Source organism: Ovis canadensis, chromosome 9, assembly GCF_042477335.2.
Source record: "Ovis canadensis isolate MfBH-ARS-UI-01 breed Bighorn chromosome 9, ARS-UI_OviCan_v2, whole genome shotgun sequence".
Taxonomy (NCBI): Eukaryota; Metazoa; Chordata; class Mammalia; order Artiodactyla; family Bovidae; genus Ovis; species Ovis canadensis.
In genome coordinates this window covers 83,559,797-83,577,798 of record NC_091253.1, presented here as the reverse complement: position 1 = coordinate 83,577,798, position 18,002 = coordinate 83,559,797, and the positions used below count along the sequence as shown (strand labels likewise).

Sequence of the window (18,002 nt, the reverse complement as noted above, 5' to 3'; positions counted from 1 at the left end):
TCTGCTTTTGAATATGCTATCTAGGTTGGTCATAACTTTTCTTCCAAGGAGTAAGCATCTTTTAATTTCATGGCTGCAGTCACCATCTGCAGTGATTTTGGAGCCCCCAAAATAAAGTCTGACACTGTTTCCACTGTTTCCCCATCTATTTCCCATGAAGTGATGGGACCAGATGCCATAATCTTTGTTTTCTGAATGTTGAGCTTTAAGCCAACTTTTTCACTCTCCTCCTTCACTTTCATCAAGAGGCTTTTGAGTTCCTCTTCACTTTCTACCATAAGGGTGGTGTCATCTGCATATCTGAGGTTATTGATATTTCTCCCGGCAATCTTGATTCCAGCTTGTGTTTCTTCCAGTCTAACATTTCTCATGATGTACTCTGCATATAAGTTAAATAAGCAAGGTGACAATATGCAGCCTTGACACACTCCTTTTCCTATTTGGAACCAGTCTGTTGTTCCATGTCGAGTTCTAACTGTTGCTTCCTGACCTGCATACAGATTTCTCAAGAGGCAGGTCAGGTGGTCTGGTATTCCCATCTCTCTCAGAATTTTCCACAGTTTCTTGTGATCCACACAGTGAAAGGCTTTGGCATAGTCAATAAAGCAGAAATAGATGTTTTTTCTGGAACTCTCTTGCTTTTTCTATGATCCAGCGGATGTTGGCAATTTGATCTCTGGTTCCTCTGCCTTTTCTAAAACCAGCTTGAACATCAGGAAATTCACGGTTCACATAACTTGCCCTTAACAAATATTAAAGAAAGTCCTTTAATCCTTCTGCAATCAAAAGGAAGAAGAATGATACCAGACAGAGATATAGAATATGAATGTATATAAAAGAAAGAGGACTATCAGAAAAGGTAACTTCATGGATAAATATATAAGATTTTTTTCTTGTTTAAATATGTTTAATTGACTATTTAAACAAATAGCAATACAGTACAAGGTTTGCAGTACATGTGAAATACATGACAATAGCAGCAGAAAGGTAAAGAGAGGAGAAATAGAAGTGTATGACTATAGTGTTTTTATGGATTACTGAGTGTATTATTGAATGTAGATTGTAATAAGTTAAATATGTGTACTGTAAGCCCTCCAATCACAAAATAAAGTGTTAGTGCTAATAAGCCAGGAGAAAAGAGAAAATGAATCCAGAAAAGTAACTTTTCATTGAAAGGAATACAGAAAAAGAGGGAAAATGGAACAAAGGGACAACTAGAAAATAAATAGTAAGTTGATAATATAAGCCAATAAAGTCAATGATCACATTAAGTGTAAATAGTAAAAATACCCCAATAAAAAGACAGAGATTGGATTTTTTTTTAAGACCCAGCCATATGCTGCCTACAAGAAACCCATTATAAATATAAAACACAAGGAGTTTTAATGAAAAGAATAGGAAAGATATAATATGCTAATATAAATTAAAAGAAATATGAATTACCTATGTTATATTAGACAAATTAGATTTTAGAGCAAATATATTACCAGGGACAGTGTTTATTTTATAATAATAAAAGGGTGGGGTGGGAGGTGGGAGGGGGGTTCAGGACTGGGGACTCATGTACACCCGTGGCTGATTCATGTCAATGTATGGCAAAACCAATACAGTATTGTAAAGCAAAATGAAGTAAAAATAAAAATTAGAAAAACAATTCAGAAACTAAAAAAAAAAAAAAAAGGGTAAATTGATCAAGAGATAATACCAATTCTCAACATTTAAACATGTAATAATAAAGCTTCAAGTTACTTAGAGAAAATTTATAGAGATTGTTAGACTAGATTAATTTTTTAAAAATAAAAAAGAAATTAACTATGATTTTTGAATAGCTGAACAAAATTGACCAAGGAAAATGACACAGATTATTGAAATGCTTTGGAAATCCCTACTAATTTAACCGAATTTAAAGGGAATACTCTGGAGAATCACATAGGAATATAATGAACACTTTTATGCTATGAAATTAAACAACCTAGATGAAATGGGAAAATGTCTAGATTCATAAATTACAGAAACAGATTTTAAAAATCTGAATAAATGTATAACATATAAAGAAGTTGAATCAGTAATGAAGATTTCCCCACAAATAAAGCCTAGGCTTGGTGGCTTTACCAGTGATGAACATGAAGAATTCTATGGTACTTGTAAAAATAAATACCAATACGTCTCAAATTCTTTGAGAAAAATAGAAAAGGAATTATTTTCCAATTAATTCCATTAGGTCAATATTATCCTGATACCAAAGTCAGACAAACATATCACAGGAAATCTAGAAGTCAAGATCCGTGAACATAAGAAGAAATCCTCAACAAAATTAGTAAATCAAATCCAGCAATATGTTATACACTGTAACTGAGAAGGATTTATCCTAGTAATATAAAGTTGGTTTACTAACTAAAACTCAATTCACTATATTAATGAAAAAAAGGACAAAAACCATATAATCCTATGAAAAGATATATATGAAAAAATCCAACACCCACTCATGAAAGAAGTGATCAGTGAAGTTGGAATAGGGGAGAACTTCCTCACTTTGATATAGAGAACCTACAAAAACCTACAGCTGACACCATTATTGATTGTAAAAGACTGAATGCTTTCCCCCTAACTAGGAACAAAGCAAGGATGTCTCCTCTTAGAATTTCTATTCAGCAATGGATTGGAGACTCTAGTTAAAGTAGTGATGCAAGAAAACTAAATAAAAGGCATTCAGAACGAATGGAAGAAGTGAAATGTTTTTATTCACAAATGACATGATGCTGTATATAAAAAATTGTAAAGAATCCATAGAAAGCTACTGAGGCTAATAAACAATGTCAGCAAGGTTCCTAGATAATTGGACAATATCTTAATTGTATCTTTTATACTAGCCACTAACATTTTGAAAAGGAAATTTAGCATATTTTTATTCATTTTAAAGTAAGTAAATTAAAATACTTGTGAATATATTTCAAAAATAAGTGCAAACTTGCATACTAAAGAAGTCACAGAAATTGTTGAAAAATTAATGGATAATTTACATAAATTGAGAGATATTTCACATTCATGGATTGTAAGACTCAATATTATTAAGATAGCAGTTCTTCCTGAGTTTGAGTTTTAGATTCAATGTAATCCATATCAAAATGTAAGCAGGATATTTTTTGCTGAAATTAGCAAGCTGATCTTAAAATTTATATAGACACGCAAAAGATTCTGAACAGCCAAAACAAAAATAAATTTGGAAATCTTGTATTTCCTGATTTCAAAACATATAAAGCTGCAGTAATCATAATAGTGTGGTGCTGGCCAAATGATAAACTACAAATAAATGTGATCTAGTTTAGAATTTAAAAATAAGCCCTTATGTTTATGGTCAGCTGATTTTCAACAGACTGCAAAGGAAGCCCAGTGAGAAAAGTATTATCTTTATAACTAATAGTGCAGGAACAATCAAATATCCTTATGTTAAAAGATTATTTTAGAAACTATCTCACACCATCCACAAAAATCAACTTAAAAATGTATCAAAGACCTGACTATAAGCTAAGACTATAAAACTCTTAATAAAAAACATAGGAGAGATCTATATTACCTTAGGCTAGGCAGAAGTGTCTTTAATACAATACCAAAAACAAAATCAATAGAAGAATGAGGAAATAAATTTGACTTCATAAAATTTTAAAATGTTTTGTTTCAAGACACCATTAAGAAGGTAAAAAAGATGAGCCACTCCAAAGTATTTTGGAGAAAACACTTGCAAATCATATATCTGACAAAGGACTTGCACCCACAATATATAAACAAAAGTTAAAATTCAATAACAAGACAAATAATGCAATCAAAAAGTGGGCAAAAAAATTGTATTGTCTTTTCATGGAAGAAGATGTACAGATGACAAATAAACACATGAACAGATGCCCCAAATCATTATTTGCTAATGAAATATAAATTTTAACCACATGAAATTATCAATTCATACCCAGTGCTGCTGCTGCTAAGTCGCTTCAGTTGTGTCCGACTCTGTGCAACTCCACAGATGGCAGCCCACCAGGCTCCACTGTCCCTGGGATTCTCCAGACAAGAACACTGGAGTGGGTTGCCATTTCCTTCTCCAATGCAGGAAAGTGAAAAGCGAAAGTGAAGTCGCACGGTAAGTGTCCGACTCTTCGTGACCCCATAGACTACAGCCTACCAGGCTCCTCCATCCATGGGATTTTCCAGGCAAGAGTACTGAAGTGGGTTGCCATTGCCTTCTCCAGCTAAAATCAATAAAATACAAAAGAAGAATAATAACAAATTTTGGCAAGGATATTGAGAAGTTGAAACCCTAATATATTTACTGCTAGAAATATGAAATGGTATAGTTCTTTGGAAAAGAGTTTGATGATTTATTAAAAAAAATAAATTTACCGTATAACGTAGCAACTCACTGACAGGCAGATGACATGAAAATGAATATCCACTCAAAGACTTGTACATGAGTGTATAGCATTATTGATAATACACAGAAGTAGTATTCATGCAGCAGATTACTATAAATAACAGGGGAAAAAGTACTAATACATACAACAATGTGGTTGAATTTTAAAAAATGCTAAATCAAGTGTCAGGTACAAAAGGTCAAGTGATTTTAAAAATGAACCTCTATCCACATTTCACACCATTATAAGGTTTACTCAGAATAGATCAACATAAACCTTAGAATTATGAAACTCCGAGGTGGTGCAGTGGTAAAGAATCTGCTTGGCAATGCAGGATCCCTGGGTCACAAAGATCCCCTGGAGAAGAAAATGGCGACCCACTCCAGTATTCTTGCCTGGAAAATTCCATGGACAGAGGAGCCTGGTGAGCTACAGTTTATAGGGTCAAAAAGAGTCAGACACGACTGAGCATACACACACACACACACACACACACCTTAAAAGTATAAAACTCCTAGGAAAAACCTTTGTCACCTTTGGTTAGTCAGAGATATCTTAGTACCCCCAAAATTGCGTTCCATTACTTAAGAAACTAATGAATTGTATTTCCTCAAAGTAAATAAAGTTTTTGTCTTTTTTCTTTAAAGGACATTGTTAAGATAATTAAGTATTTGCAAATCATATAATTGAAGAATCTGAGTAGAATCATTTGCCAGAGACCACAAAGTGGAGCTAGCCAAAAGCAGAGAAGCTCACCCAGGAGGGGGTCCCGAAGTTTACAGTTGGTCATAGGTCAGCGTGGAAAGAAAGCATGCATGAAAACCAGGTTAATCAAAGAAAACTAGAACCTATGAGGACAAATAGAACCAGTGTGTCTCTGACGATGACCTTGTGGGTGACTGACTGAGGAAGCCGTGTCTTTTGTGTGCGACTGCGCTTGACACAGGCCTTCCGGAAGCGGCAGAAGCCGAAGAAGCCGAAGAAGCTGCAGGAGCCAAAGGAGCTGACTTGGCTGCTGCTGCTGTTGCTGAGTCGCGTCAGTCGTGTCTGACTCTGTGCGACCCCAGAGACGGCGGCCCTCCAGGCTCCCCGGTCCCTGGGATTCTCCAGGCAAGAACACTGGAGTGGGTTGACATTTCCTTCTCCAATGCATGAAAGTGAAAAGTGAAAGTGAAGTCGCTCAGTCGTGTCCAACCTTCATGACCCCATGGACTGCAGCCCACCAGGCTCCTCCGTCCATGGGATTTTCCAGGCGAGAGTACTGGAGTGGGGTGCCATCACCTTCTCCGACTTGGTTATGTCACACCTATTATAAAAACCAGAAAAAATGGAAATGAGAAGTTAAAAAACCAAAGTTATAGTAACAACCTCCCAGAAATTTAAACTACACAGCTTGAATGCTTTTCATCTACAGATTAAACATGTACAATTTTGCTACTGATTTTAATTAATATACTCATAGGGTATAAATTCAAAAGTGTGTATAGTAAAAAAAAAAAAATCTATTGCCCTTATTTTTTCAAACATCTAGTTCTCTTTTCCTGAATGAACCATTGTTACCAGTATCTATATTTTTGCAGAGATGTTCTATGCATACACAAACAAATACATATATAGATAATTATTTTTTCTAACATATTCTGTGCACTCTGCTTTTTTATTTTTAATCTTTATTCTTTTAGTATTACTATTGAAATCCTAACATGTGCCCTTAACAAAGTAATACTAACATTGCTACCTTTTTTCCTAACCAAATCAAAACTTTAAAAATCAGTCTGATTCACAACCACACTCCTACCATTTAAAACATTACTGCCAGGATTTTACCTCTGCTTCTAAATTAGTAATTATTATAATTACTGACATTTTGTTAATTCAGAGTTTATTTCTATTTATCTGAAGTTTTAAAACTCTCTCTGCTCTCCTTTTTTCCATCCCTTTCTTCTGGGATTAATTTCCCTACTTTTAGGTACACATGTTTTAAGAAGTTCTTTTAATGAAGAACTGGAAGTAGGCTTTGATTCTCTGCATATATGTTTGTTTATTCATTCCTGGTGGAAAGATTTGCTTTATATAAAATTCAAGAATGATTTTTGTTTTCTCTTAGCCCCCTGAGAATGTTAGTCTAACAACTTCTGGTTTCCAACTTTGCAAAAAAATCTCCCCATTTATTTAAATTTTCTTTAATTTTCAACAGTTGTTATGAGTTGAATTGTGTTCCCCAAATATGTTCTTAAAGTCCTAACCAGTACCTTCAGCTGTGACTTTATGGGGAAATAAAGTCTTTACAGAGGTAATCAAGTTTTCCTGAGGCCACAAGGGCAAACCCTAATCAAATATGGCTGGTGACCCTATAAAAAGGGGAAATTTGGACATGGAGACAGACAGGCACAGAGGAAGACAATCTGAAGACATTCAGGGAGAAAATGACTGTGTGACTGGAATGATGGACCTACAAGTGGAAGAATGCCAAAGCTTGCGTGCAAACACTAGAAGCCAGAAGACACAGGAAGTATTCCTCCCTAGGAAGAGAATGAGCACATCAGAATGAGCATGGCACTGCTGACACCCTGATTTTGGACGTCTACCCTCCAGAACTGTGAGACAATAGATTTCTGTTGTATTGAACTTCACAGTGTTTGGTACTGTGTTACAGCAGCAATATGAAACTAGTACAGTGGTGTGTTGTGGTTTGGGCCATACATGTTTCATACATTTCATGTTAAATGTATTCCTAAATATTTCATATGTTTGGAAATTTTTGTAAATGATAGTGGTTTTGAAAACAAGTTTCTAATTTTTCATTGTTCATTTTTGTATGTTGACTATGTATCCTAGAGTGTTGCTAAATTCATTGATTAATCAATCTTAATAACAGGCTTTCCTGGTGGCTCAGAGGTTAAAGCGTCTGCCTGCAATGCGGGAGACCTGGGTTCAGTCCCTGGGTTGGGAAGATCCCCTGGAGAAGGAAATGGCAACCCACTCCAGTATACTTGCCTGGAGAATCCCATGGACAGAGGAGCCTGGCGGGTTACAGTCTATGGGGTTGCAAAGAAGTGGACATGACTGAGCGACTTCACTTCACTTTCACTTAAGATTTTTAATTTACATGATCATGTTACATCTTGCTTTCTAGTCTGTATGCCTTTCATTTATTTCCTTTGTATTTTACTAATACAATATTGAATCAAAGGGGGTTGTAGTGGACATCACTGGCTTGTTCTTTCTTTTAGGGGGAATGCATTCTGTATTTAATAATTACGGGTTATGTTAGGTGCAGGTTTTTTGTAAACACCTCTTATCAGTTTGAAGAAGTTTCCTTCTTACTGGTTTTCTGAGACATTTTGTCATAATGAAGGTTAAACTTTTTCAAATGATTATTTATGTCTATCAAAATAATTAAAAACTTGCATATATAAATGAAACAGCTTCAGTAACCATTAATTAGAGCTAGAGAGAAAAATCAACAAATTTACAACCATTAAAAGAAAGTGCAATATAATTCTGTCTCAACCGTTTATTGGTCAAGCAAACAAAAATTTAGGGACAATACAAAATAAACCACGGAATTAACAAATTTATCTCATGGTTAAAGAACTCTGAACCTAACATTTAATGAATTCATATTCCTCTCTTATATACAAGCAACATTTTAAAGAATTATTAATATACTATTCAATAATTCATTTTGGACAGATTTCAAAGAATTGATATGATTTAGGCTAAGCAACTATGTCAATTTTTAAAGAAAGAGATATATTATACCCATACCCATGATAAATTTTAAAAATAGACACATACTATAAAGAATTCAAAATCTATTATATCTGATTTGTCATGGATTAATCAGTCAATAGTATCTTAAATATAATTAAATATGGAAATATCTTCTAGACGCATGAAGAAAATTTAACACATATTTACATACAAATATTTGTGTAATGCAAAGAAGTACTCAGGGGAATGCTTACATTAACAAAATATTCAAAGCTTGAAAATTATAATGTACTCATCCAGTGTTTTAGGAAAAAAAATCAGTTCAGTTCAGTTGCTCAGTCTTGTCCAACTCTTTGGGACCGCATGGACTACAGCACACTAGGCTTCCCTGTCCATCACCAACTTCTGGAGCTTGCTCAAACTTGTGTTCATCAAGTCGGTGATGCCATCCAACCATCTTGTCCTCTGTCATAAAAATCCAAGGAAAGAAGGCCTTAAAGTAAGAGCAACAATCAATAAAACAGGAAACAAATTTCTAGTTAGGATTATGAAAGCCAAAATTTAATCCTTACAAAATAAACCTGTGATGAAATTTGTGGCAGAATAAAAAGAAGGTACAGTTAGTATTCAAATGGTAATATGATTGATATCTCAGAAAACACGTTAAAAAATAAAGTTAGAAATGTAGCAAACAGTTTGAAAACTTAAAGTGAAGAAATTCTTTTAAAATATATGATTTACTAAACCTTGAATTAATATATCATTCTACATCTACTACAAAATGGAATTAGTAATTTAAAATATTCCCACAAAGGAATGGTAATTTTATAGATAATTTCTATCAAAATTTCAAAGAACAGAATTTTTTAATTTACAGATTAATCTCTCAGAGATTAAAATAGGACTAGTTGTCTATATTTAGTTGGGCTAGTGTAACTTTGATTTTAAGCTGAAAGGTTAGTACAAGGAAGGAAACAGGCCAGAATCAATTGTAAATAAAACGTGAAAATCATTTATGAAATATCATTGAACTTACAAGATTTTCCTCAATCTGATAGAATGTAAAGTCAGCAGATATCACTTTTAATGGAGAAATATTAGAAATATTCAATTTAAAATCAAAATTAGAAAGAAATGTAAAAGGTCTTTTTCTTTCCAGTATTGAACTTACTAGCATAAAAAGACAAGAAAAAGGAAAAAGGCTTTAGGACTGAAAAGAAAGATTGTCTCCGTAGGAAAATACTAACAAAACCATTAAAAATAAGGAGGGAGGGATATCTGAGGTAGGTCAGTGGTAAAGAATCTGCCTGCCCATGCAGGAGATGCGTGTTCAACCCATGGGTCAGGAAGATCCCCTGGAGGAGGAAATGGCAACCTACTCCAGTATTCTTGCTGGAAAAACCTCATGGACAGTGGGCTACAGTCCATGTGGTCACAGAGCCGGGCATGACTTAGCCACTGAGCGTGGTTAGTGCACTACTGCTACAAGGGAAAAAGAGACTTTAACAAGTTGGCTGATTATCATTGTTTTACAATAAAACTGCATTTCTGTTTATGAGCAATTAGGTTAGAAAACATCATCTTAACAGTATTTCTAAAATCAATAGAAATGATAAGATACAAAGGATAAATCCAATAAATAAGGAAAATTTGAGTGACCAAAGTTAAAACATTTCAGAGAGATCCTAAAGGCGACTTGAATGAAGAGAATGCCATATTCATAGCTTGTAAAACAGTGCTGTAAAATGTGTCATTTCTCCCTGATTGGTGTTTTGATTTAATGTATTTATCAAGTCAAAATCCCAATAGAATGTTTTTTTGTGCAGTTTGATAACCTGAATTTAAAATTTAAATGGAAGAGCAAAGAGTGAAGGAGAAAGATCAAAGATATGAATAATTAGGTGAATTATTTGCATTTTAATATATAACATTGTAGTAACAAAGACAGTGAGTTATTGTCGAGGACAGTGAGCTTGTACGAAGTAGAGCACCAAACAAGTCCTATACATTTATTTATAACAGAAGAAGTAACATTGCAGATGGTTGTGGAAAGAGGATGATTGAATAAACAATGCTGAGATACGTGTTATCCATATTTTAAAAGTGAATTTGCATCCATATCGCCTGTCATTCACAAACTCATTTCAAGATGGACAAGGATATAAATGCACAAAGCAACATTTTTAAACTTTCAGAAGGAAATAAGAGTATCTCTGTACTTGTATATATGCTTGGGAAATTTCTTAAAGGAGACCCTGAAAACAGTTTTAGAAGAAAAGATTGATATATTCAGTGCCATTAAACTTAAGTACTTGAATTCATCAGAATATGAAAAGACAAGATCCACATAGAGAGAACATAACTGCAATATATTTAACTTCTATAGGACTAATATCAAAATAAATCAAGACTTCCTTCAGGAAAGTAATCAAGAGTTGGAAGGAAGTAGCATTTACAAGCCACATGTTTGCCCTGCCTCTGACTCCAACCCCTACTGTCTCACACACACAGGACAACACACAAAGGTTTCATGTTGGTGTCATTCTTGTCTTACATTAGAGGCAGCTCTGATCCTTGACCAAGACAAAAATCATGTAATCTTTATGCTCTATGCTGGACCCGTAGCATTAAAATAACCATTGCTTTTTCCTTGATTATTTACAGGTGAAATCTTATTACCAACTGAGCAATTCTTAACTCTCTCCTTCATAGCCTCATCTGTGTTATCCTTCCTTTCTCATAAGTTTATTTACAGTGTCTGTCCTGATTCTATAAATCCTTTTGTGACCATTCTGCTGAGATGTTGTCAGATAACTGTGGTTTCCATATTAACCAGTGCTATAAGACCCTCTGGAGAAGGACACAGCAACCCACTCCAGTGTTCTAGCCTGGGAAGTCCCAAGGAAAGAGGAGCCTAGCGGGCTACAGTCCATGGGGATACAAAAGAGTCAGACATGACTTAGCAACAAAGCAACAATAAGAGCCTCAGATTCAATTGGGTCTAAAATGTATGACATATGGATTTGGAAGGAAAGTAGTGGTGAGTTAATTCAGTGGGACCACATGACCAAAAAAAGATAGGTATCTTCTACCTAACCATTAAAAGGAGAAAAACAAGAACTGCCGTTCCTATCAAAAAAAGACTCTTCCTCTCCCAAGAAGGCAGGGATTACAACAAGCAAAACATAAAGAGAGCGTATTTCTAGGGGGCGGTTGCAGATGTTGGAAGACATTCCTTGAAAGGAATTGCATCAGTGACTGAACATTTTAATTATTGCTGTTTTACACAACATGGGCTTTCAGTGTTTTATAAACCTTACAGGAAAGCATTTATTTTCTGATAAGAGTTTCGTCTATTTAATGAGTAATGTGTTGTGTAAGTAGACAGACAAAACAAGTCCTCTTGAAATAGAAGCACTGTCTTCATTTGTCGTTGAATATTTTCTGATACCAAGAAAAAAAGAAGTGCTTTAGTAGAAGATTCTCTTATGAATTATGTACCTATTCCTCAGACACACATAGGAGAAAAGATTACAAAATTATGATGTTTTTATTTGTCTATGTGATGTATGTCATAGTTAAGTGTGAGAGCAATCTGCTTTAGCCATTTAGTCAATCAAACTCTACTTAATTCAGTTTAATGTGATTTTTGCCATAGCATGATTAACTTTTAAAGTTTTGTTACAGATTTGTAAGGAAAACACATACAGGACTATTGATTTATAATAATACTTATTATTCTGTCTTAGGTGGTTTCTTAGAAAATAAACCACAGTTCATAATGCCTAAGTTAGTTTGTGGATGATTTATTCTCATATCTTTCTTAAAGCAACAGAGAAGCAACTAGGAAGGATGTTTAAGATGTCTTAAATTATTCTTCCTCTCCATAAACATGAAAAATAAAGAATTGGATATATTTAATTCATTAGTCACGTGTATTAGAAAAAGGCACATGAATGTCTTTGAATATAACATTGTTTGTATTTAGAAATTTGTCTAGATTTAAGTGCATTTGTCTAAAAGCATCTAAAACTGATTGAGCTATTTTTGACTTTGGATTTTTGTTCAATAGATTTTATCAGTTAGCATGAAATCACTAACATATTTTTTAATGTTTAATAGTATTTCAAGCTTTAATCCTTTTAGGAATTTTATCATACATTTAAAAATAATATCCTCACATAATAAACGTGAAAATGAGTGTTTGTGAGTTTATGATGACTTTTCTTGTTTTTTATCCTCAAGTGTTCCCCTCAAAATCCTCCCATTTGCTTTTTAGGTTGGTGAGGATTTTTCTTTTTCTTAAATGATCAGCGATTTTAATTATTTGCTATTGTTTGCTTCACAGGATCAAAGAGAATAAGTGATAGTGAGGTCTCTGATTATGACTGTGATGATGGAATTGGTGTAGTGTCAGGTAAGCATTTTATAGTAATAAGAAGGAACTATAATCATTATTTACCAATGAACGTGTAAATAGACAGATAAATATAATTAATGGGTTACAAAGAACTACCCTGTTTATCCCCCACCCCCAAAACAGCCTTACGGCAGTTTAAACTGAATGATTCCAGTTGCTGGAATACCTGTATAGATTGTTAGATTGAATATTCTTACTGAAAGATGTCTCATAAGTACTTACCAATTTTCTATTTTCAAATTACTAAATAAGAAGGATTTCATTATAAGTTTGAGAAGTTACTGTATAACTAAAGCTTCTTTGTATTTCACTAACAATGTGGAAAAAATCTTTTTACTATCACAAACAGCCACATGTATCAAATATTTGAATGCACTTTTTAAAAATTTTGTTCACTGTTGTTAAGTATCAGATACAGCTGCGTTTTGAAACTGTGATATTGTAGTTTTAAAATATTGCCTCACTTATGGCTACAAATTTGTCTGATGATTTAATAATTTAGCTAAGTAGCTATTTTTAATAAATTTTAGAAATGTTTTTAAATATAATATACTCTATTATAAAAATGCTTGATTCTCTTCAGCTTGAAGGTTAATTGGCCTAGCAAGTTTCATAAGCATAGCCAATTTTATCATGAACAAAATATTTATGTTGTACATAAGATGTGCTACAGTTGCATCAGTGACTGATAATTTTTGTTGGACAAATTTTGATAGAGTATGAGTCAGTTTGCTTGCTGTCAGTGTACTACATTTTAAAAAAACTCAATACAATCCTTTTAGCCTTTATTTTTTGTACTAAGGTGAATAATATATTAATTCACTAAGACTACAAAAATATTTTTCATGTTTTATCATTTGTGAATTGAATCTTAATAAAGTCATATTTCTCATGATATCTTGCTTGGAGATTGTTAGCATTTTCCCCTACTTGTATTCTATTTTTTATTAATTGACTTTTCAACTTCTTCCCTTTATTAAATATCTAGCCACATCAGATTTTTTTACCCAAAATATTTTTCTTCAGGTCATTAAAGCTCTTTGTTTTGATGTCATTTGGGGCATATCTCAGTTCTTTTATTTTCTACTTCCAGGGTGACAAAAAAATGATTATGTTGTTTTTTTCCATTTTATTAAAGAATATATCTTTTGAAAAATTTTTTCAGGAATCATTCATTATTTGGGTTAATACTTTCTGCAATAATCTTTGCTATTGCAGAATATTATTTAGCAAGCTTACACAATACAAAGTGTTTATCCTGGGCTCATTATTGTTTACCACCATAAAACATCATTGTTTCTTGTCTCGGTATTATTAATTTTTTTGCTATATGGTGATTCATTCAATAATCCATTGAGGAAAAAATAGTGTTGTATAATATCCTCTGTATTGCTATTTTGAAGTCAAGTGTAATTTTTGAGATAACTTCAAATACTTGGAATCAAAGTTTAAATGTTTACTTCAAATGATATTCAGAATGCTTTCTAATACTGTTTATTTCTTAAAGAAATATCTATATAGACTATAGAAATTGGGATTCCCAGGTTGCTCAGTGGGTAAAGAACCAACTTGCCAATGCAGGAGACACAGGAGACTCAGGTTTGATCCCTGGTTTGGGAAGATCACCTGAAGGAAGGCATGGCAACCCACTCCAGTATTCTTGCCTGAAAGTGGAAGTTAGTCACACAGTCCTGTCCGACTCTTTACAGTCCCATTGACTGTAGCCTGCCCGGCTCCTCTGTCCATGGAATTCTCCAGGCAAGAATACTGGAGTGGGTTGCCATTTTCTTCTCCAGGGTATCTTCCTGAACCAGGGATCAAACCTGGGTCTCCTGCATTACAGGCAGATTCTTTACCAACTGAGCCAACTTGGCCATTCTTGCCTGGAAAATCCCGTAGACAGAGGAGCCGGGCGGGCTACAGTACATGGGGTTGCAAAGAGTTGGACACGACTTAAGCAACTGAACATGCATGCACTATAGAAAGTAGTAACTTTTTGTCAGGTTAATTATTCTAAATATTTATAGTTGTTGAGAACTATCTGAAGCTCTTCTGGTCAATGAAGAGATGAAAATGTTTTTAGAATAAGCTTAATTCTTTTAATGAAGATTACTAACTGTGTAAAAATGTGAGCATAGTAGCTGTCTAAATATTTGAATATTTGTCATTCCTTCTCAATTTAAGTGTTTATAAAATATTATTTTATGTTAGCATTGTGCTTTATTCATTATGCTTTTCATTTACTATATTTAAAGCCTTTCACTAACATTTTATGTTTTTCAGTAAATTACAAAATACTAAACATCTCAGTGTGTGGATAACTGTAATCTTAATATTTCCACCTTTAGATTATCGACACAATGGTCGAGATCTTCAAAGCTCAACATTGTCAGTGCCAGAGCAAGTAATGTCATCAAACCACTGTTCACCATCAGGGTCTCCACACCGAGTAGATGTTATAGGAAGGACTAGATCTTGGTCACCCAGTGTCCCTCCTCCACAAAGGTAAGACAGCATAACATTTTGTAGGATGATATTATAAGCCTATTTATCTTAAAATATTCTTGCTGCTGCTAAGTCGCTTCAGTCGTGTCCGACTTTGTGCGACCCCATAGACGGCAGCCCACCGGGCTCCCCCATCCCTGGGATTCTCCAGGCAAGAATACTGGAGTGGGTTGCCATAGAAATTTATAAAGATAGGTTCTTATAGAAAAAAGTTGTTTAGGGAAAAACATATGTGCTAGTCAATAGCCTATATAAGGAGAGTAATACGAAATATGGGCTGCTTTGTAACTTTGGATGACCTAAATATGATTTTATTATAAGTTCATAGTCATAAGTTCAGTTCAGTTGCTCAGTCGTGTCCAACTCTTTGCAACCCCATGAATCGCAGCACGCCAGGCCTCCCTGTCCATCACCAACTCCTGGAGTTCACTCAAACTCAACGTCCATCAAAAGAAGATACAAATTCCACTTTCATATATATATTGAGCAGGTCTAGTTAGACCCAACGAATTGTACTCATGAGTAATATTGACATTTTAAGAAATAGGAAAGAATAAACATTTGTTGCAGCAGTACAATTAAGAACAATCATGAGAAGACTAAAAGGAAATGCATGAGCAGTGGGAAGAATTGCTTGGAAATCTGCAATTCCAGGTCTTACATTTAGAGGAAACCTCTAATCAATCCAGTTAAGTTATAGAAATGCTTATTAGAGTAAGAACCATGGAAATAATGTTTCCGAATCAATCCAGTTAAGTTATAGAAGGGCTTACTAGAGTAAGAACCAAGGAGATAATGTTTCTGAACAGGAAATATGTGCATAATTTCACATTTTATATACTTGCAATGTTTAAGGCAATTTGAACCTTTAGAATAGCAATCTTAGAACACTTATTTTAAATGAGTAATTTAGTTTTAGACATTTAGACTTAGAATTTTAGGTTGACATCTTAATTTTATACATGGCATTAGACTGTCTAAGAGAACAAGATTTATTATATTTATAAATTTAACTTATTTAATTATAAGGATATTAAGTACTTAAATGTTTATTTAGACAATTAATTAAAGAGAAAATTTAATATATTAAATTTATAAACAGTTTAAAACATTTGAAGATTTAGGTAAGTGTATAAATGGGACTAAAATTATTAAGTCTTCGTTTAAACAGTTAAAAGTAACTGTTTAAATGTGGTAGACTTAGCAGTAGAATAATAAGATTTGTAATCTGAAATAAGATTTTAAATTTGTAGTTTTAGTAAATTAAGCCCTTTCTCATTAAAAAAAAAAAGAATTCTTGACTTATCAGAGAATGAATATTTGAACACACCAGTAGAAAATAGGCATGGATTTTAGATTAGATTCATTCATTCATGGATTTTAGATTAGATTCCTGCACTTAACAGAAAGCCTGTAGTAGCAGGAGCTTGTGTAAAAGGTTTGTTCCATCATGGAAAAGAATGTGTTTAGTCACTCAGTCATGTCCAACTCTTGGGACCCCATAGACTGTAGTCTGCCAGGCTCCCCGGTCCCTGGGATTCTCCAGGCAAGAATACTAGAGTGGGTTGCCATTTCCTTCTCCAGGGGATCTTTCCAACCCAAGAATCGAACCCAGGTCTCCTGCATTGCAGGCAGACTCTGTACGGACTGAGCTACGAGGGAAGCCCATAAGATTAGTAAACAACCCAGGCCAAGATTGGTGGCTTAAAAAAATAGTCATAAAAAAAAATAGTTAAAAATAGTCAAAAAATAGTTATAAAAATATCAGTTTAGATTAAAAAAAAAAACAATTATTATCCCTAAAATAAAATGGCTAATAAGCAACATGCTGAACTCATTTTCTCCACACAAACCTATACTTCCTCCTATATTTCATATTTTATTACCACTACTATACACCTGGGCTGCTGCTGCTGCTAAGTCGCTCAGTCACATCCAACTCTGTGTGACCCCATAGACGGCAGCCTACCAGGCTCCTCCGTCCATGGGATTTTCCAGGCAAGAGTATTGGAGTGGGTTGCCATTGCCTTCTCCCACACACCTGGGAGTCATCCATTAATCGTTTTCATAACCCTTATCTTCATTCCTATTGATATTACCTTAATTTTACGTCGTACCACTATCATGGCTTCCTGTGTGGCACTAGTGGGTACTGCCTGCCAATGAAGGAGTCGTCAGAGAGGTAAGAGGTCCGGCTTCCATCTCTGGCTCAGGAAGATCCCCTGGAGGAAGAAATGGCAACGAACTCCAGTATTTTTGCTTGGAAAATCCCATGGACAGAGGAGCCTGGAGGGCTACAGTCCATGGGTCACAAAGAGTTGGACAGGACTGAAGCAATTTAGCAGGCACACACCTGTTACAGCAGCAATCTCCTAATTTTATTGTCAATCTCCAGATGATATTTATAGATTTAGCCAGAAGTGCAATTAGTTAAACCAAAGCAAAAATCTTGAGGTTGACATTACAGTGATCTTTTGTCTTTTTCTACTGTCTTTATTAAAAAACTTTATTTTTTAGTATAATATATGATTATGATTTATTAAGATATTTAATGGATCTTGCTATTTCAGTCGAAATGTGGAACAGGGACTTCGAGGGACACGCTCTGCTATAGGACATTATAATACAATTAGCCGAATGGATAGACATCGTGTCATGGATGACCATTATTCTCCAGACAGAGACAGGTAAATTTAATCAAATACTGTGAGACCATATTATAATTGCTGCCTATGGAAGAAAGATTATCATAAAATGTTTTCATCCTGAACTTGGGTATTTATCTTAGTTTTTGAAACCATGTGCTTCGTTTACAATATCTACATTAATTCTTAAGACTGTCACATCATTTTTAAAAATTAAAGAAACAAAAAACAACCTTTTGTTTGCTAAGAAAAAAAATTCATTTTGCTCTTACAGTTTTGGTACTTTGTTAAATCAAGCCAGTTAGTTAAGTT

General features: G+C 34.1%; 1 protein-coding gene across 4 annotated transcripts in view; it reads left to right on the top strand.

Moving 5' to 3' along the window:
- Positions 1–18,002, top strand: part of RIMS2 (regulating synaptic membrane exocytosis 2) — a 601,723-nt gene that overhangs the window by 349,282 nt on the left and 234,439 nt on the right. For all 4 annotated transcript variants that reach the window (XM_069600407.1, XM_069600406.1, XM_069600408.1 and 1 more), the window contains 3 exons: positions 12,469–12,537; positions 14,889–15,045; positions 17,616–17,732. In XM_069600407.1, the coding sequence (XP_069456508.1) occupies positions 12,469–12,537; positions 14,889–15,045; positions 17,616–17,732 (343 nt within the window). The remainder of the gene's footprint in view (positions 1–12,468; positions 12,538–14,888; positions 15,046–17,615; positions 17,733–18,002) is intronic.